Source organism: Neurospora crassa, linkage group I, assembly GCF_000182925.2.
Source record: "Neurospora crassa OR74A linkage group I, whole genome shotgun sequence".
Lineage (NCBI taxonomy): Eukaryota > Fungi > Ascomycota > Sordariomycetes > Sordariales > Sordariaceae > Neurospora > Neurospora crassa.
This window is the reverse complement of record NC_026501.1, coordinates 626,300-642,653: the sequence shown is the minus strand read 5'-3', so window position 1 is coordinate 642,653 and position 16,354 is coordinate 626,300. Positions and strand designations below refer to the sequence as shown.

The 16,354-nt window shown below is 53.9% G+C and overlaps 6 protein-coding genes across 6 annotated transcripts; 2 read left to right on the top strand and 4 right to left on the bottom strand.

Moving 5' to 3' along the window:
- Window positions 1-129: 129 nt before the first annotated feature.
- NCU07433 (hypothetical protein) lies at window positions 130-4,314 on the top strand (the record flags this gene model as incomplete). The annotated part of the gene is made up of 2 exons (XM_959527.1): window positions 130-3,132; window positions 3,244-4,314. 2 exons carry the CDS (start codon window positions 130-132, stop codon window positions 4,312-4,314), a joined length of 4,074 nt encoding a protein of 1,357 aa, XP_964620.1.
- A 27-nt stretch (window positions 4,315-4,341) lies between these two features.
- Window positions 4,342-6,004, bottom strand: NCU07434 (short-chain dehydrogenase/reductase SDR). Its single transcript, XM_959528.2, has one exon. It carries the CDS (start codon window positions 5,748-5,750, stop codon window positions 4,704-4,706), a length of 1,047 nt encoding a protein of 348 aa, XP_964621.1. The 5' UTR covers window positions 5,751-6,004; the 3' UTR covers window positions 4,342-4,703.
- A 324-nt stretch (window positions 6,005-6,328) lies between these two features.
- Window positions 6,329-8,460, bottom strand: NCU07435 (chitin biosynthesis protein CHS5). The gene is made up of 2 exons (XM_959529.3): window positions 8,008-8,460; window positions 6,329-7,936 (listed from the first exon to the last, which is right to left on the bottom strand). The coding sequence occupies exons 1-2, from the start codon at window positions 8,077-8,079 to the stop codon at window positions 6,644-6,646; spliced, it is 1,365 nt and encodes a 454-aa protein (XP_964622.1). The 5' UTR covers window positions 8,080-8,460; the 3' UTR covers window positions 6,329-6,643.
- A 116-nt stretch (window positions 8,461-8,576) lies between these two features.
- Window positions 8,577-10,096, bottom strand: NCU07436 (hypothetical protein). The gene has a single exon (XM_959530.3). It carries the CDS (start codon window positions 9,931-9,933, stop codon window positions 8,905-8,907), a length of 1,029 nt encoding a protein of 342 aa, XP_964623.3. The 5' UTR covers window positions 9,934-10,096; the 3' UTR covers window positions 8,577-8,904.
- A 256-nt stretch (window positions 10,097-10,352) lies between these two features.
- NCU07437 (eukaryotic translation initiation factor 1A) lies at window positions 10,353-12,621 on the top strand. Its single transcript, XM_959531.2, has 5 exons — window positions 10,353-10,646; window positions 10,850-10,890; window positions 11,028-11,077; window positions 11,154-11,311; window positions 11,394-12,621. Exons 1-5 carry the CDS (start codon window positions 10,588-10,590, stop codon window positions 11,557-11,559), a joined length of 474 nt encoding a protein of 157 aa, XP_964624.1. The 5' UTR covers window positions 10,353-10,587; the 3' UTR covers window positions 11,560-12,621.
- A 445-nt stretch (window positions 12,622-13,066) lies between these two features.
- On the bottom strand, window positions 13,067-16,302 carry NCU07438 (WASP-like protein las17p). The gene is made up of 4 exons (XM_959532.3): window positions 16,081-16,302; window positions 15,292-15,901; window positions 13,567-15,235; window positions 13,067-13,489 (listed from the first exon to the last, which is right to left on the bottom strand). Exons 2-4 carry the CDS (start codon window positions 15,499-15,501, stop codon window positions 13,458-13,460), a joined length of 1,911 nt encoding a protein of 636 aa, XP_964625.1. The 5' UTR covers window positions 15,502-15,901; window positions 16,081-16,302; the 3' UTR covers window positions 13,067-13,457.
- Between the last annotated feature and the right edge of the window lie 52 nt (window positions 16,303-16,354).

The window sequence follows — 16,354 nt, the reverse complement described above, 5'->3', positions numbered from 1 at the left end:
GGCGGTAAACACCTTTCTTGGGTCTGTAAGTGCCCGCAACCTTCGGAAAGCCGCAAAGACAAGAAAGCTGAGCAACAAGAAGAGAGGAACATCCTCCATAGCATCCTTTTCCTCGCGTTTGTGACAACCATGACGTCTCTCCCAGCTCCTAATAGTGGCAGCGGTAGCGTTAGTGGTGCCAACGGCCATAAACATCGCCCAGTCGACAGTACCTCCAACAGCAATGACCATGGCTTGCAGCCGCCGCGTGGCCTGGGTCTGTTCGAGCCTCCCATCTCGCCGGCTGTGACTACTGGGACAGCATCGTCTGGAAACTTTACCGACATCCATATGCGGCAGCTGATCCGACCGAAAAGGTTTCGAGTGCTCTCGAACGCCTCAAGTATCCTCAGCGATATATTCAACCATCCAGACGCCCATGAAGACGAGCTAAAAACCAAGATCAAGGACGCAAACGACCGCGACCGTGAAGCTCTCTTTAGGATGAATGAGTCTCTTCGGAGCACGCCGCCCCCTCCTCCTCCTCCTCCCGAGCCTTCGCCCACCCACAAAGACCAAGGCAATGCTGACGATAAGAAACATCGCGGTGGGCTTTGGAGACTGTTCAAGAGGAAGTCCTCCAAATCCACAAAGAAAAGGGTAAAGCCAGCTCCGCCCAAGATTGTGGTACCGGAACGCCCAGCTGCAGGTAGAGCCACTACAACCACACATATTACGGAAGACGGCCATCGACAAACTGTTATTTCCATCCCCGCCCAGCGCACGTTCAACCTAGCCCCAGTGCCCAGGTCGCCTGGCTTCGGTTTTTTGTCACCCAAATCCCCCATCACTGGGACTCCCATCAGACCGCCTAGGCCCAGCATTGGGCTAGAGACTCTCGTGGAACAACAAGAAACAAACGAGCGACAAATCCCAATCCTGGCCAACACACCTGTCATACCTCCGATCAACGACGGGGTGGGCATATCACCTCTGCTTCCCGCAGAGGGATTCAACCGCTTTCAGCGGGTGTCAGGCTTTATAGCCCCGCCGGCCGAGCCACTGCCTCCTCAAACCCAGAAAGCTTTGGTTGATGTTGATGATGGCCCTGATAGTTCAAGCTCGCCAAAGCTGACATCTTGCCAAGACCATACTCTGCCCAAGTTTTTCTCCCCGACTAGCTCTTTTCATCTGAGTGTCTGCCTGTCGACGGCACAGTCTAGCCTCGATCGTCGGTCTAAGATGAGCTTCGGATTCAAGCTACCTGACCACCCAGATCGTACTGAAGAATCTTTGGATAGGGAAGTGGGCAGTGGTGAGATCTTGGCAGAAGTTTCCGAGCCATCGTCATCCGATATCTCCCATCACAGGCTGGACACCGCTACTGGGAGAGACAGTGTTGGATCAGCGGATGTAAGCTCATTTTCGTGGGTGGCTACTCCTTCTGACAAACTCAGAGCGTTGCCGGACCACCAAGTGAGACAACAACCAAGTCTCTGGTCCATCAAAAGCTTCACGAAGAGAAAGCCGCCAAAGCGAAATGATTCTCTCGATGGTGAAAGTGTCAAGACGGACGAGGACCAGTCGGCAGCGTTCCACACTCCGCCTGATCTGCCGGCAGAGGACTTGACCGAGCCTGATGCAGAGGCGTTGAGCTCGGCGGTCGAAACGGTCGAGGCTGTACAGATACCACCGTTACGCTTCTCCACGGTGATGATCGTAGCTGATCTGAAGCCCTTGTCATGCAGGAGCAGCATTAGCTTGGGACCATCGCAGCCAGAGGGAACAAATCGACAAGATGGCGAACTTGAACAGGCGTCAGATAATGTCGTGACAGATTCTGTTCAGGCACCCAGTTCAGTCGTTGACTTAAATACTCCACAGGCGACTCCTCTGCCAGCTCCTTCCACCAATCTGAACAAGTCCCTCCAGCTAAGAAGGACCAGCCAAATCATCTGTCCACCGTTACGATTTTCATCCTCCTCCGACTATCGCTTCAGTAGAACAGGCGTACCATGTTCCGGCTCTCACATCGATCTCCTCCAGCAATGCGAGGAGTTCCGTCACTCCAAGAAAAAAGAACTCGATATCCTCCGCAAGCGGCTTCGTCAGCTGGAAAACAGAAATAGTTGGTTGCTGACCACCGTGACGAAGCAACTTCCTGGCGGGTACGAGTATCAAGTCGACGACTATGATGCTATGGGGGAGAGGGGCCGACACCACCAGCACGACATGATTACCACCAGCACAGCCTCGGCCAGCGATCGCGTGTCAATGACCTCTCAACACATGTTTGGCAATACCACAATCGACGACAGTGTCACCGGCACCACCGGCTTCAGCAGCAGTAGCTTGACGACAGGATCACGACTGACATCGCCCGCACAGCACTTGCAACATCCCCGCTCCAACGCGAGCCCTGCTACGACTAGCAATTCCAGTAGCAGCACCAGCAACACCAGCACCAATACCTCCTTATCCGCTCAGCCAACGCTCACACCGATACCAAGCCCGACACCGCATTCGAAGCCGACACTTGTCACTCGCTCGAACAATACCTCCAGCACGATTACCAGTGGCGGCGGTCGGGCGTTCCCGTTGGTGACGAGTCACAAGGATACAAGCACGGCTTGCAGTACATACACAGCCATAGCCATATCACAACCAACAAAACTCCCTCCTGCTCCTATTCCCGCCGCTCGTCGCGCACGAAGTCTACCCCGCGATCCTCGACTTGGTTCGTTTTCCTCCCGATCCCGATCCGCGGACAACAAGCACGACTACAAACACAATCGTACTAATGATAGCCACGCTCACACCAGCGGTCCCGCCAACTCCTGTTCAATAAGCAATGGGATCATCGACGGTGACAAGAAAAATACCTCAAACGGTGTCAACAATGGCAGCGGCAGTGAAAGTGGCCGTAGCAGTGGCAGCAGAAGCACAAGCGCCTCCCGAGGCCCCGCCCCCTTCCCTCCATCCTTGACCTACAACGGCCTTCTCCCCGACACCGCAGCGCGCAGACGAGAGAAGAGGGAATACAGAAAGAAGCAAGAAGAGATTATGCGGCGGCTTGCCGATACTCCTTTCCGTGGGGTTCAGCAGACGATGACTCTACATGCTTCGTCTTCCTCGTCCTCTTTAGGAGCGGTGGTACGTCACCAACAAGGAAAACCCTCGGGTGCTTCCATTTCTTCTACTTCGGCGAATTCGACGGCTTTGTATAACGGGAGTTTCTCTGGTTCTGGTTACGACAGTGACCAGGGATATGGAGGACACAATGAAAACAGTAGACACCATGGCCATGATGGCCGCGATCCGTTGACGAGGCTACGGGACTTGAGGGAAAATATGGGAATGGCGATTAGTGGAATTGGAATTGGACTGGCGGTTACTAGTGATGAGGATGGGTATATTTATGATGGCCATGGTGTTGCCTACCAGTACCACGAAGATGATGCCCTTGGATATGACAGTCATGGATCCGGGTATGGTGCTTACGGATACGATAGCTACGGCGGCTACGATGGGGATGGTTATGGGGTCTCTTCTGGTGATTTGGGACATGAGGCGGGCCGGGAAGAAGGGAAAGCGCAAGACAGAAGGGAAGCAAAAGCAGAGAGACAATACACCCTCTTGAACTCCTCTAGCCTCTCCAGGCACCACTACCACCACCACCACTATTACCACCGGAACCGAGACCAACGCAACAACTCCCCACCACCGTTTTCGCTGCCCTCGTGGCCATCACTACCCTCGCTCCCCTCATTACCCTCGTTATCTGGCCCAAGTCGCTCTAGTTTGGAAACGGAAGAATGGTTCCCTTCTCTTTATCGAGCTCACGCTCAACAATCAGAAAAGCAGTCCGAGGACACATCCAGTGACTATGATGAACCCGCCAACAGCGACAGCACAACGAATACGAAAAAATCCGAACGAGCCATCAGGAGAAAAACGACCATTGTCGCGTCAAACAGTACCGAAGCGAACGGAAACAGAAACGGATGGGACACCCTCGAGCCGCTGATGCGTGAGTTGACTGGCAACGGCGGCGGAAACGAACCCAACGGAGCCATTGGAACCGCGGTGAGTACAAGCAGCATTGTTGAAGACGAGCAAAAGATCAATCGTATCGTCCATGAGGGCCATGAGGGTCATGAGGAGGCTAGACAGCTGGTCGACAACAACGACGATATCGGCTTTGGTCCGATGGACGAGAAGGATCTGGAGGAGGAGACGGAAACGATGAGCAGGATAAGGGCATACCGTGCCAGTCTCTGTGCCGAGTTGCGAGCGTTGGAGGCTTCGGTCAATATTTTGCATGAAACTAGGTAGAGATGGTATGGATTGTTGGGATAAGAAAGAAAAACGAATGTGGATTTGCCGTTTATTGCATGGTGGGTGGTGGGTGCTTTGCTTGGGTAGATACTCTGAACGAGGCATGACGGAGTGATGGATAACATACGTACAAGGGAAAGGGGAATAACGAAGATAGATACATGCCCATGATCTTTTAGAGATTCGATTGTTCACCATGACCGAAACCCAAGATCACGGAGAGAAAAAGGCAAATAATCATAACAATAATGCACTCCAACCATCCCAACAATCACTTCGCACTCTTTGCTCATGCACTTCAATTTCTTTTCTCTCAACCACCAACCTCCCTCCCATGTTCATAGATAGGTACACACTGACACTCAACCCACTCAGATTTTCAGTTTTCAAGGCAAAATCTCCTCCCCCTTCCAATCCCAAATCCTTCCCCTCTGGCTTTCCTCCAGCTTCGCAACCACCCCCGCCATATTCCCCGCCGCCTCCTCCGGCCGTTCCCAAAACTTCCTGCCACTCTTGACACTACTCTCCCAAAACCCCTTACTCAAGTCCGTCTTGACCGTTCCCGGGTGATACCCGACACAAATCGCTTTTCCCCCACTCCTACTCAGCAACTGAAGATCAAACGATTTCGTCAGACTATTCACCGCCGCCTTGGAACTGCGGTACGAGTACCATCCTCCCGACTTATTATCTGATACCGACCCGACGCGCGCCGACATGTTGATCCATGTGGCGTGGTGCTTGGGAATCTGTCCTTCTTCTTGAAGGTCTTGAAGGAGAAACTCTGTCCGCTTTCGAGGTAAAAAGGAGCCGAAATGCTTCATTAGCATGAGGGGCCCCAGGCAGTTTACTCTAAACGTGTCCAGCGCTAGGTCGTAGTCGACTTGCGCCGCGGACTTTTCCGGGTGGAGGATCCCGGGCAGGGCGAAGGCTAGGTGCAGGTGGTGCGTCTCGGGCGGGAAGAGGGAGGAGGCCTTTTGTGCGCAGGCGTGGATGGAGTCTTCGTGGCAGACGTCGAGGGGGAGGAGGTGTAGCCGGGAGGAGACATCAGCGGCGGCGGACGAGAGTGTGGCTGATGAAGAAGAAGAGTCTGGTGTCGCAGAAGTCGATGAAGTGCTGCCGCTGTGTTCTGGCGGGGAGGGGTAAGGATACGTATCGCTTGAGGAGGAATCGCTGATTTTGCTGGATGGTGCTACGCCCGGGCCGGTAGCTTTGGCGGCGGCGGCGGATGATGAGGAATCGGTGGTTGGGGAAGACTGTTGAGGTTGAGATTTAGGAAACAAGTCCTTGAGTAAGGCGGCTTTGGTCTCTTCCGGGTCGCGGGTGCGGGTGGTGGCTAGGATCGGGAGAGTGGTGGTTCGGAGGAGGTGTCGGGTTAAGGCATGGCCGATGCCGCGGGAGGAAGGGCAAAGGAGAATCCAGGGTTTAGACATTTTCGGGGTGTTTGAGAGAAAGGGATAATGTTAGGGCTGTTGTGGTGATGCCGCGTTCTCCTGTAAACGGTGTGATTGGGGATAAGGTTATGTTTTGCTCTTGGAGGAAGTTGTTTCTTTTGAGGACCTAATCCTTCAAAATATCGTGGTGTGTATAATGGAGAAAGTCAATTGTAAAGCTGGTTGAAGAGTAGAATGTTTTGATGAGGGAGGATGGTGTTGTGATATTGATGACGGTCTTCACGGCCTCTCGCGGACTGACAACTATGGTACCAAGCAATGTCATCATATATGGAGTCCTCGTCATCTTCCAAGACACTCCAATCGACCTCGATATCAATGACACATGGCCGTTTGTTGACATTGTTGTTAGTACATCGCCGTGTGCAAGTCATCAAGTCACTGATCGACGTCACCAACACGGATGCGGCTCTTGCCGTCCCCAGGGTACCCAGCGATCTGGCATTCATTGGAGGACCAAGTGCGATTCCAAGATGCCAAGACAAACCAGAGATCTGAAAGTAGATCTGAGAAGGTTGGAAAGCTCGGGTGGGGTTATGGTAGCAATCGATGAGAGGGAACAGATGGAACGAATAAATAATCGGGTTGCGCAGACTAAAACCAGGATACGGCCTATGAAAAGTGTTGGCACCAACCTGAACTGTAAGATTTGAGGATGAAGTAAAGTGTATTAACTAACAATCGTGATCCATCATCAAAGTTCTATCCTCCGCCATGAATGTAGACTAGCCCAGCCAGACTCGCGCTTCTTTGCCCCCCAAGCTGTGATAACCTTCACATAGACTGCATATTAATCGTACATGGGTCTTTCTAACCCTCTGTCCGTGGTCCTCGTTATCCTTCGTTTCAGCCTCGTTTCAGCCCTTCAGCTGTCATAGGGCAACATCCTGGAACGACGCTCCATCAGATGATTTCCCTCCCTTGGGATTCAGACTGTCGTCCTTGTCCTTGTCTTCATCTTCACCCTCTTTGCTCTCCTCGGCATCTTCCACTGGAGAAGCAGGTCGTACTGGCAGGCCTTGCTCCTCCTTTGCATGGTCAAGCACCTTTGGCTCGTCGTCTTGTGTAGCCTTGTCTTCTGGTTCAGACGCTATGTCACTCTGGTCGCCTCCTTTCTCGGATCCAGTGTCATCCTCCTGCGGCACCTCTGTCGTTGTCGCCTCCACACTAGGCTCAAGTGCTACTGGCTGTAACTCCTCCTCTTGCTTCTGCTCTGGCACCAACTCCGGCTCAGGCGCCGGCTCGGGCTCGGGCTCAGCAGGCGGTGGTGGTGTAGGCTTGTTCACGTCAGGACTGCGTACCCCATTTGTAGGTGGCGGGGTCGTCTGTTGTTGTTGTTGCTGCTGCTGCTGAGGGACTGGCGGCGATGGCTGCGGCGGCAATTCCTTGTGTGAAAAGGCAGAAGACACGCTCCTATTATGCTGCATTGGTGGGCTTCCTCCCATATCCGCCGCCGACGGTCCCATGCCAACGCGGACCGCATCCAGATAGAACTTGGTGACACCCAGGATCCTGCCGTTCCTCTCGCACGCCTCCACCCACTCGGGCCTGACCACGGGGATGTTGAGCTCGTTCGCCTTCTCCCATTGCACGCCCCGGCCCTCGGTGGTGACAAAGTGTGTCGTATCGATTCGAACGGTGTCGACCAGCTTGGCGCCAATCCGGTCGACCGAGCGGGCCAGAGACTCCCTGAGTGCGGGAGGGAGGATGCCCGTGGTGATGGTGATGCCGCTGAGGTCCGTCATCTTGTGTGTGCGGACCACGACCTTGTCGCTGGCCAGGGTGCCGGCCGTTGTGCGCAGCACCAGGTGGAATGTGTACTCGGTGTCGACGGCCAAGCCCGAAATCTTGGTCGAGTGCATGGCGGTGGGTTTGGGAATGTTGCCGGCCTTTTGGCCGTTGCGATAGAGGGCCAGGCTGATCAGGTCGGCGGTTGCGAGATCGATGGGGTCCCACTCGAGGACGACGCTGGTCTGGGTGGCATTGCGACAGCGCAGATTGGGAGCCTTGGGCTCGGCAGCACCGAGGGCGTTGAAGATCTTGTCTTGGAGGGCGCGGAAGGCGCGTTCGGCTTCGTCTTCTGAGGCAACGTTGCGGGCAACGGTGACGTCGACAATGGAGCCCGAGGAGATGTCGGGGGGCAGGAGGATGGAGGGGAACTCGATCTGGCATCAGAAGGTGAGATTAACACTTGTCTTGTTCCTTGACTGGGGGTCACTGCTGGAACCAAACATACCAGTCGCTTGTCCGGAGTTAGGAGGACGGTGACGCCGGCGTCGACCTTGCCGACGGTCAGGGAGACGAGCATGATGGCTCGCGATGGGGATGTGGCCGGATTGTTGGTAGGTAGAGAGAGGTAAGTAGGTCGTCAAGCTTGGGAAGATGTGTAGACTACTAGGTAGGTAGCTACAGCTTCGACCGGGGATTTCAAGTGCTGTGTGGCCTCTTTGGAAAGCTGCAGATGATAGCTGCTGCCCTGGCGGAATCTCGAGTGGTTGACTTCCGCTTGGTTGGTTGATTCCTGTCTTCCGTTTGTGATACTGTACTGGAGCTGTTCATACAGTAGAGGTACCTAAGGTAGTGTACTCGAGCCAAGGAGCAACCTAAGGGACGGGAAGCAAGCTGTCGCCAAATCTCACGGGCAGGGCATTCAGGGCATTGCCTGAACTGGACCTCAATTGGAGCTTCCCTGACTGCCAGCGACGGGCTGTCCAGTGCTGCTGAACCTCCCTGGAGCAGCTCCCTTGTTGACGGGAAATGTGGAGTCTTGGCCGGAAACGCACACCTCGACGGGAGCCTGTGCTTGGCGCCAAGACTTTGATGCTTCCCCTGAATGGTTCCACTCCAAAAGGTACGTATCTTTTCCACTTCTGAAGCTCTTGGTGGTGTTCGAATATCAGGTTTGGGTGTTGTTGTGAACGGCTTCTTTGGTTCCCCAAGTAAAGGTAGGTATCTTAGTAGTACTGATCGCTTCCAATGTGCGTTACATCCTTCCGACGTCCTCTTACTGTTACTCTATATGCTGTAGAGGTAGACAGCTGGCTACAAAGAGACCCCTCGGCGAAGTCGACACTCAACTTGCGTTTGCTCTTAAGAGTCTACCAAGCGCCCACCTTTCATCTGTCCCCAAGTCCTACTTCGATCCTGGATTTTGCTGACGGGTTCGGAACCGTTCGGCAAGCTGTTGTACACGGGAACTGGATCCGTCTCCTTTCATACTCCCATCCCTCGCCCTTGGCTCCGAAACCCGGTTGCCAGCACGCATGTCGGTCTGTGCTGTCTCTCTGGTGTTTCTGTAACTTCCAGCACTCGGCTGCCCTGAGCCACGTTGTTGCAGCTGATCGCTGTATCCTCTGTTTTGAGGTGGCACGCTAGATCCTTTGTGTTGAGGGGACTGTTCGCCAACACGAACCCGCCTAGGCTGAGCCTGTATCGGCCATTGTGGGACTTGGAGCTGTTTGATGATATGCTTCTTCATCAGTTTGTCAAGCGCGTCATGGATCTCGTGGTCGCTCATCTGGATGAACTCCTTGCCGTGTGAGATGCGAACATGAATGGTGCCGTGAAGCACCGATGTGTCGTCGAATCCCGGCAATCGATCCCCCCACTGGCCATATCCATTCGCCTTGAGAGCCTTGTGGACAGCCTGTCTCAACCTGTTCACGCACACGGTCTTCACTACGGGACGAAGGTCGGCGTCACCGTTGTAGACAAACAACCATAATGGTCGGTGCTTCTTGGAGGTGTAATGGTGGAGGAACATGTCTGTCAAAGGATGTTCTCCTACACCAAAGTACTTCATGACCGACTGTCTCGTATAGCAATGCTTCGTGGCCGTCGAGACCATGAACGGAGCATTGGCAAGATCCTGCCCTTTGACTGCCTTGACGTCGTAATAAGTTCCAATATTTAGCGCGTCGGACAGGGCCTTGACTCTTTTCGATAGTACCGGCTCACTATAAGGACTCCAATTCAGCTGAGTGTAGCCGTATCCTTGCGCCGCATCTTCTGGGATCTTGGCCTTCATGCCCTTGCCTCGCCGTTGATCACAGCCTCTGAGCATCAGAGGGCGTAAGGGTCGCCATCTGGTCTTGATAGTCGACGCCAAGTCAACAAGGCCAGCAGCTGAAGTGGCACGCTTTGGGATGGAAGGCAAGGACATGGAAAATGGCCAGTCGGCTGCGCGCAACTCTGTAGTGACTTGAAAGTTTGGCGCTGATGGGCAAATAATCGAACATCATGTTGACGGTGGATGAAGACACAGCCGTGGTGGGTGAGAATCAGACGTGCGGTTGCCGTTGTCACAAGTATTTTACCAGTATTACCTTACCGTACTGAGCAAATTTGGTCCAAAATCAGCCACCCACATCCACGGGCATACACAGTATTATGTGATAATTATGCAACAGCCGAAAGAACTGCGCAAGTCCGCCATGACTCAACTGCACCATTTTGCCTGCGCTTTGGACCTTTTGATTCGTCAGCACAAGGTCCGAGCCACCCCTTTTCGCCCATTTTGCCCTACAAGTAGCCCACCTTCCATGATTTCTCTCCCAAGTCCGTATCAAAGATTCTCCACATCGACAATACCAAAACGCCTTGCTTTCGTTTCACGGCGGGCGTGTGAAAGACGGGTACCCAGAACCCGCCATTCCTCCAGTGCTCCAGCACAGTTCTTGACCCCCAACCAAGTCCGTCATCCACTCCACGCAGCCGTTGCTGGATTTTTGTCTTTCTTCTCGCATCAACACCCAATTTACACACCGCACCTACACCGGCCAGCCGACACCCGTAGTCGTCGACAACAACAGCCAACATGCCTAAGAACAAGGGAAAGGGTGGTAAGAACAGGAGAAGAGGAAAGAACGAGAACGAGTAAGGATTTTTTTTTTTATCTTTCCCAGCTCTTTTTGCCTGGTGTTGCCCGCCCGCCGACGACGACCAAGACCCATCGCGCCGCCCCGCATCGCCGCCACTACCAAGCACCATGGCGATGCGCGCGCATACTAGCTCGTCGTCGACAGAGTCGCATACCATAGTCCTTGCTTCTTCATCATATAGCTAACCACTTTGAACAGCAATGAGAAGCGCGAGTTGACCTTCAAGGAGGAGGGTCAAGGTACGTGAACACCCCGGTGTGGCGAGCAAGCGAAACGCACACAGCACACAGCAAAAACCTGCGACATCGACGCTCGCCCATGCCTCTCGACAACAACAGCAAACGAACAACAAGCTCACACATGTCTTCCCCTGCAGAGTACGCTCAGGTCATCAAGATGCTGGGTAACGGCAGACTCGAGGCTATGGTATGTCCTTTCCACCCCTCCCTCGTTCGATTACCTACAAGCATAACATACATTCTAACTTTTGCCCCGCTTTCAGTGCTTCGACGGTGTCAAGCGCCTCGGTCTCATCCGCGGCAAGCTTCGCAAGAAGATCTGGATCAACAACGGTGACATCATCCTTGTCTCCCTCCGTGAGTACCAGGATGAGAAGGGTGATGTTATCCTCAAGTACTCTGCCGACGAGGCCCGTTCTCTGTACGTTTTTTTTTTTTTTTCCCTTCCGCTCTCCGTGCTGTCAACAACAGCCCTACTAACCACCTGCTTCGCCCATCAACAGGAAGGCCTACGGCGAGCTTCCCGACACCGCCAAGATCAACGAGACCGACACCTTCGGCCCCAACGAGGACGGCGACTGCGGCTTCGAGTTCGACGAGGACCGTGACTCCGAGGAGGAGGATGGCGCCGAGGCCGGTGGCAAGGCCGTTGATATCGACGACATCTAAACGTGTCGTTGCCTTCTCAACACCATATCGTCGCCTCATTCTTCTCGGCACCTAAGAGGAAAAGAGGCAACAAACACCAAATTGTTACCGAAACATGCGAAATAACGCCACCCTTTCCCAACTTCCCCCTTCTTCCTATCCACTCCCTTTTACGTCCTTCTCTCCAAGTCGGTATCCCCAAAGGGTCTGGCCAGGAAGTAAAGGGGTCGTCCAGGAAAGTCCAAAAAAGCTGTCTTCTCTCTCAAACCATTCTGGTGGTCTCTGTTTTCGGTGTGTGTCGGCCGTACGCAGCCAGCCCACGTTTTTTTTTCAACCCATCAACCATAACCGTTAACAGCAGCAGCCAGTTTGGTTCCCCGACAGTTTGGTGTGCCTATTATTTCCTTGTTTTTCCGGTAACAAGACAAGAAACAAATCTTACGAACAAAATCAGGAGGAGGAGAATCGGAGCCAGGTACAATGGTGGGAGGGACGTCATTTACCTGGGTCCGGTTAGTTGGTTTGCGGGACTCGAGGTCCTACAACCAGGCAGAACGAAGGAGGAAGGCTGGCAGAGTAAAAAAGTTAAAAAAAGGGGGGGCGAAGGACATAAAGAGCATCGATCCATCCGCAATGAAAAGAGGATGGTTACGTGCACTCTGGGATATTAAAAGGGGTTAGGCTGTTTTTATGATAGGATGGCTTTGTCATAAACGTCTTTTATGTTCTTTTAGGGGGCTCTCTCATGTCTGGTTTCTTTTTCTTTTTTTTTTTCCCTCTCTCGAGCTAGGAAATGGTATTTTGGTACGATCACACATTACTAGGCTTCTCGGTTCACGCGAGATGTGTCTGTCGGTCACTGGAATGTGACCCTGTAAGAGCCAAAGCACGTCCTTGTTCTACTCGAGGACAAGACGCAACATGTGTTAAACAGCACCTCTTCATCCCCTCCTCGCTCAAGTCCCCATCCGGCTATGTACATATATCATTTTTCGTTCCTCTTCTTGCTCCTTGCAAGACCCGCCCGCACCGCCCAGTAAAAGTCTTGCTTGTAACAACATTCCATCAACCTCACTAGAAGAGAACCGCCGAGATGTCCTACTCTTCACTATTTATGCTTATCCTGGTCCAGTTGTTCGATATATGACCAACACTTCTTCTACGATGTTTCGGAGCTGTCCGTCTCCCCCTTATTCAAATTGTTTCTATGAGACTAAACCAAACCCAAGTGACGAAGTAATTACTGGTCCGTAGGTAGCTCTCGGAAAGCAGCAGCATAAGAAACTCGGGACTCAGGAACATTGAAATTGTTGAAAGCGGCAACTACTGTAGTCACGCGACCGAGTATTTTCCTTTTTTCCAATACAAAACACTGTCAAACAGTCCTAGGTAGGTAGGTAAGTAAGTAAGTAATCTTCAAGATACATATATATCAATGAAACCTCTTCAGGCACTCGCCGCTGTCTTTGAAGAGTATCAAGTTAAGATGGGAAACAGAGAATAAAAAGCTGGTATAGTATTTCTGAAAGTGGAAAAAAAAAGTATAATTTTGCATTTCTTTTGTTTTCTTGTTAAACACCAGTGACGAGGTGTGAATATTTCCAAATACGGTGAAGCTATATATATATATATAGTATGCAACGACACTGCATCCTTTCTTTCATTCCTTCCTTCCTTCCACCCCTCAGCTTTCCTCTTCCCCTTCCTCTCCTTCTTCTTCTTCCTCCTCCTGTTCCAGCAACGGCCCATCCTCGCCGTCATCATCTCCTCTATGGCCAAATAACGACCAGATGAATGGATGATGGTTGGATATCGGTGTCTCTCCAGTCTTGCTTTTCATTCCTTTTGCACTCTTCTCCTACTTGGAACCTTGTTGTTTTCCGGTGGCTCTTCACCGTGTCATTGTTGGTATCGGGCACTTAGTCCCAATCATCACCATCATCTTCATCATCTGTTTTTCCACCAGTGTTAGCATCATTCTCGACATGCTCTCACACTTCACAAGCCAGGGATAATCCAGATACTTACCACTCTTGCTAACCTTCTCCTTTCTCTTCTGCAACGCCAACGCCAACGCATCCGCCATTCCACCACCGCCACCCGGCGCAGCTCCAGCGGGCGGCAATCCACTGCTTGCGGGCCCACTATCGGAGCCACCAGGAACAGCAGCACCGGAACGATCGCGAATCTGGCTTCTGTCTACCTTCTTCAACGCCCTGATACCTCCCGCGGTCTTGATGCCGTCCAACACGGCCGAACGACTGCCGTCAACAGGTGGCAAGGCAGGGGCGGGCGGTGGAGGCATACCACCTGGAGGAGGGGGAGGAGGAGGGGGAGGGACACCACCCATACCACCCGGTGGAGGAGGCGGAGGCGGAGGCGGTGCGCCGCCTGATGGTGCGGGCATGGGTGGCATGGGAGGCGGCGGCGGGGGAGCATGTGCTGCGGGTAGAGGGGGCGCCGGAGGTGCTGGCGGTGCCGGTGGTGGCGGAGGAGGCGCGCTGGTTGCGGGAAGGGGAGGTGGTGGAGGCGCCTGGGTGGCCGGTAAAGGCGGCGGAGGTGGCGCGTTCGAGGTCGGGAGAGGCGGTGCCTGCGGTGGTGCCGGGCTTCTAGTTGGCAACATGGGGGGCGGCCGTGAGCTCGCAGGCGGGAGGGGAGGTGCTGGTCCCGGTGCCTTGGGAGGCAGAGGAGGTTGCGCAGCTGAATTTCTCGGGGGCGGTGGCGGAGGAACAGAGCTACGGCTGGGAGGCGGCGGGGGTACACTTCGTTGGCCTGTGAATGGCGGAGGAACGCTGAACCTCTGGCTCGGGTCCTGATCTTCGAGTGGCGTCTTCGGCGGCCGGGGAGGTGGTGGAGGTCCAGGCGCAGAGGGCGTATGTCGCGGGGGATCAGAGTGGGCAAACTTGCCAGCATCGGCGATGGGAGGAGGAACAGCAAATCTCGGCGGAGGGGCCGGTTCCTGGTGGTTTTCCGTGTCGAGCTTGCCGGATCTCCTTGCTGGAGGGGGAGGCGGGGGTACTGGCCCTCTCCTAGAGGTCGATGGAGTTATCGACTCGGAGACACTGCGCGGAGCAGCAGCAGGAGGAGGTGGTGGGGGAGCTCTCATTGCGGGACCATTAGGAGGAGCGGATGGCGGCGGCGGCGGCGGCGGAGGAGTGCTCGTGTGTATACCCTGCTTCGCTTGCTCCTGTTTCAAGAACTCAATGATAAAGTCCTGGTTTTCGCGGATGAAGTCGTCGTCGAGGCCTTGGGCCTTGAGGTCGTCACCGAAGTGTTCCCTCCACAGGGGATCGAAAGCATCCAGGGTCGCAAACTCGGAAGGAGGCTTGTATCCGTTTATTCCATTAGTGCTTCCAGCTCTCATACGGCCTGCCGGTGCAGCGGCACGTGGCGACTCGGGCGGGGTGGCTGTCGGAGACGCGTGCTTATGTCCTCCAAACAGACCGCCGAAAAGACCGTGGTGCTTGTGGTGGTGTGCCTGGGATGCGCCTCCGAAAGGTGTCTTGCTGGTAGCCTTGCTGGCGTTCTTTTCCCTGTCGTTCATCTTCTTGAGGAACTGCTTGGCTTCCTTCTCGTCCACGAAGGACAAGCCAGCCAGGCATTCCTCAAGCTCGAAGGTATGGAAGAAGACACGGTCCTGGTTGTAGTTCCAAGTGTCGAAGATCTCCTGGTCCCATATCACTCCCCTGTTTCCGGGCTGTCCGATGTCAGCCAAATGGTGGCCAGCCACGCAATCGTCATTTTCACACTTACCGAGATATCAACCATCTTGATCCAATATGTGTTGCCCACGAGATCATTTGCCAGAACGACGGCACCCTGGAGGCCGGTATAGGTCCATCTGGACGGGTTGGGGTAGGCTACATAGAGCCTGGCGACGGCGACGGCGTGGATCTTGTTGGTCTGCTTGGGCACGCAGCGCTTGACCGTTTCCTTGTCGTCGTCGCTGAGGATGGACGGCATCGTGAATATATATGGGGGGTGGAAGCGTGGAAGTGGCTTGAGGTAGGTTGCGGCCTGTCGTCCCCTTTAGATCGTCCAGGGGGAGCAAAGCATGGATAGATTGGGAGTCGTTATGCGGAAATTCGGTAGAAGGACTCGGCCGGCGGGCGCAGCGCCGAGAGGTACTGTTATGAAGCTGAGTCGTCGTGCCTTGATCCGGTCGGCGGGTCGGTCGGCGAGGGGAGGGGGGCAACGTCGACCGAAGGGTGAGGTAGCAAGTCGGAAGTGGGATGTCGTATTAATGCTTTTCGGGTCGTTGGCGCTTGTTATCGACGGCCAAGTATCTTGTCGGTACAAGATAAAGTAAAGCTCCGCGCTTCCGTGGCCTTGCCGCGTAGGAATAAAAGCAGTTGACGGAAGCCTAGAAGAGACAATGGAAGTTGCCGGTTAGCTAGAGGTAGGTCTGGGTATTGGAGGCACGGATGTTTGGTGGTTGGTGGGAGGAATAAGGAAGACTCGGCCGCCCGGATGTCCAATGACTGAAAGGAGCAAAAGCAGATACTGAGTAGAAGAGACGGCGGCAGGCTGGGAATAACGTACCTCGGACAATGATCCAGCAGCCTTCAGTTGGCAAGCTTAGTTATAATCTGCCGTGAAAATTCAATGTATTAAAGCTGTACAGACTACAGAGAGAGGAGCAAGTCCCATTGCAAGGTAGACAAGAAGGAAGTTGAATTGCGGGTGTACCTGGCAAGAGGTTCCTTAGGCATGCAGTGAGTGTACACTACTTAACTACACTATGTACGGGGATTGGGAGTTGCATCACTACGGCGGCGGCAACGACCGGGCTGTTTGGCTTTGACTGAATGGAATC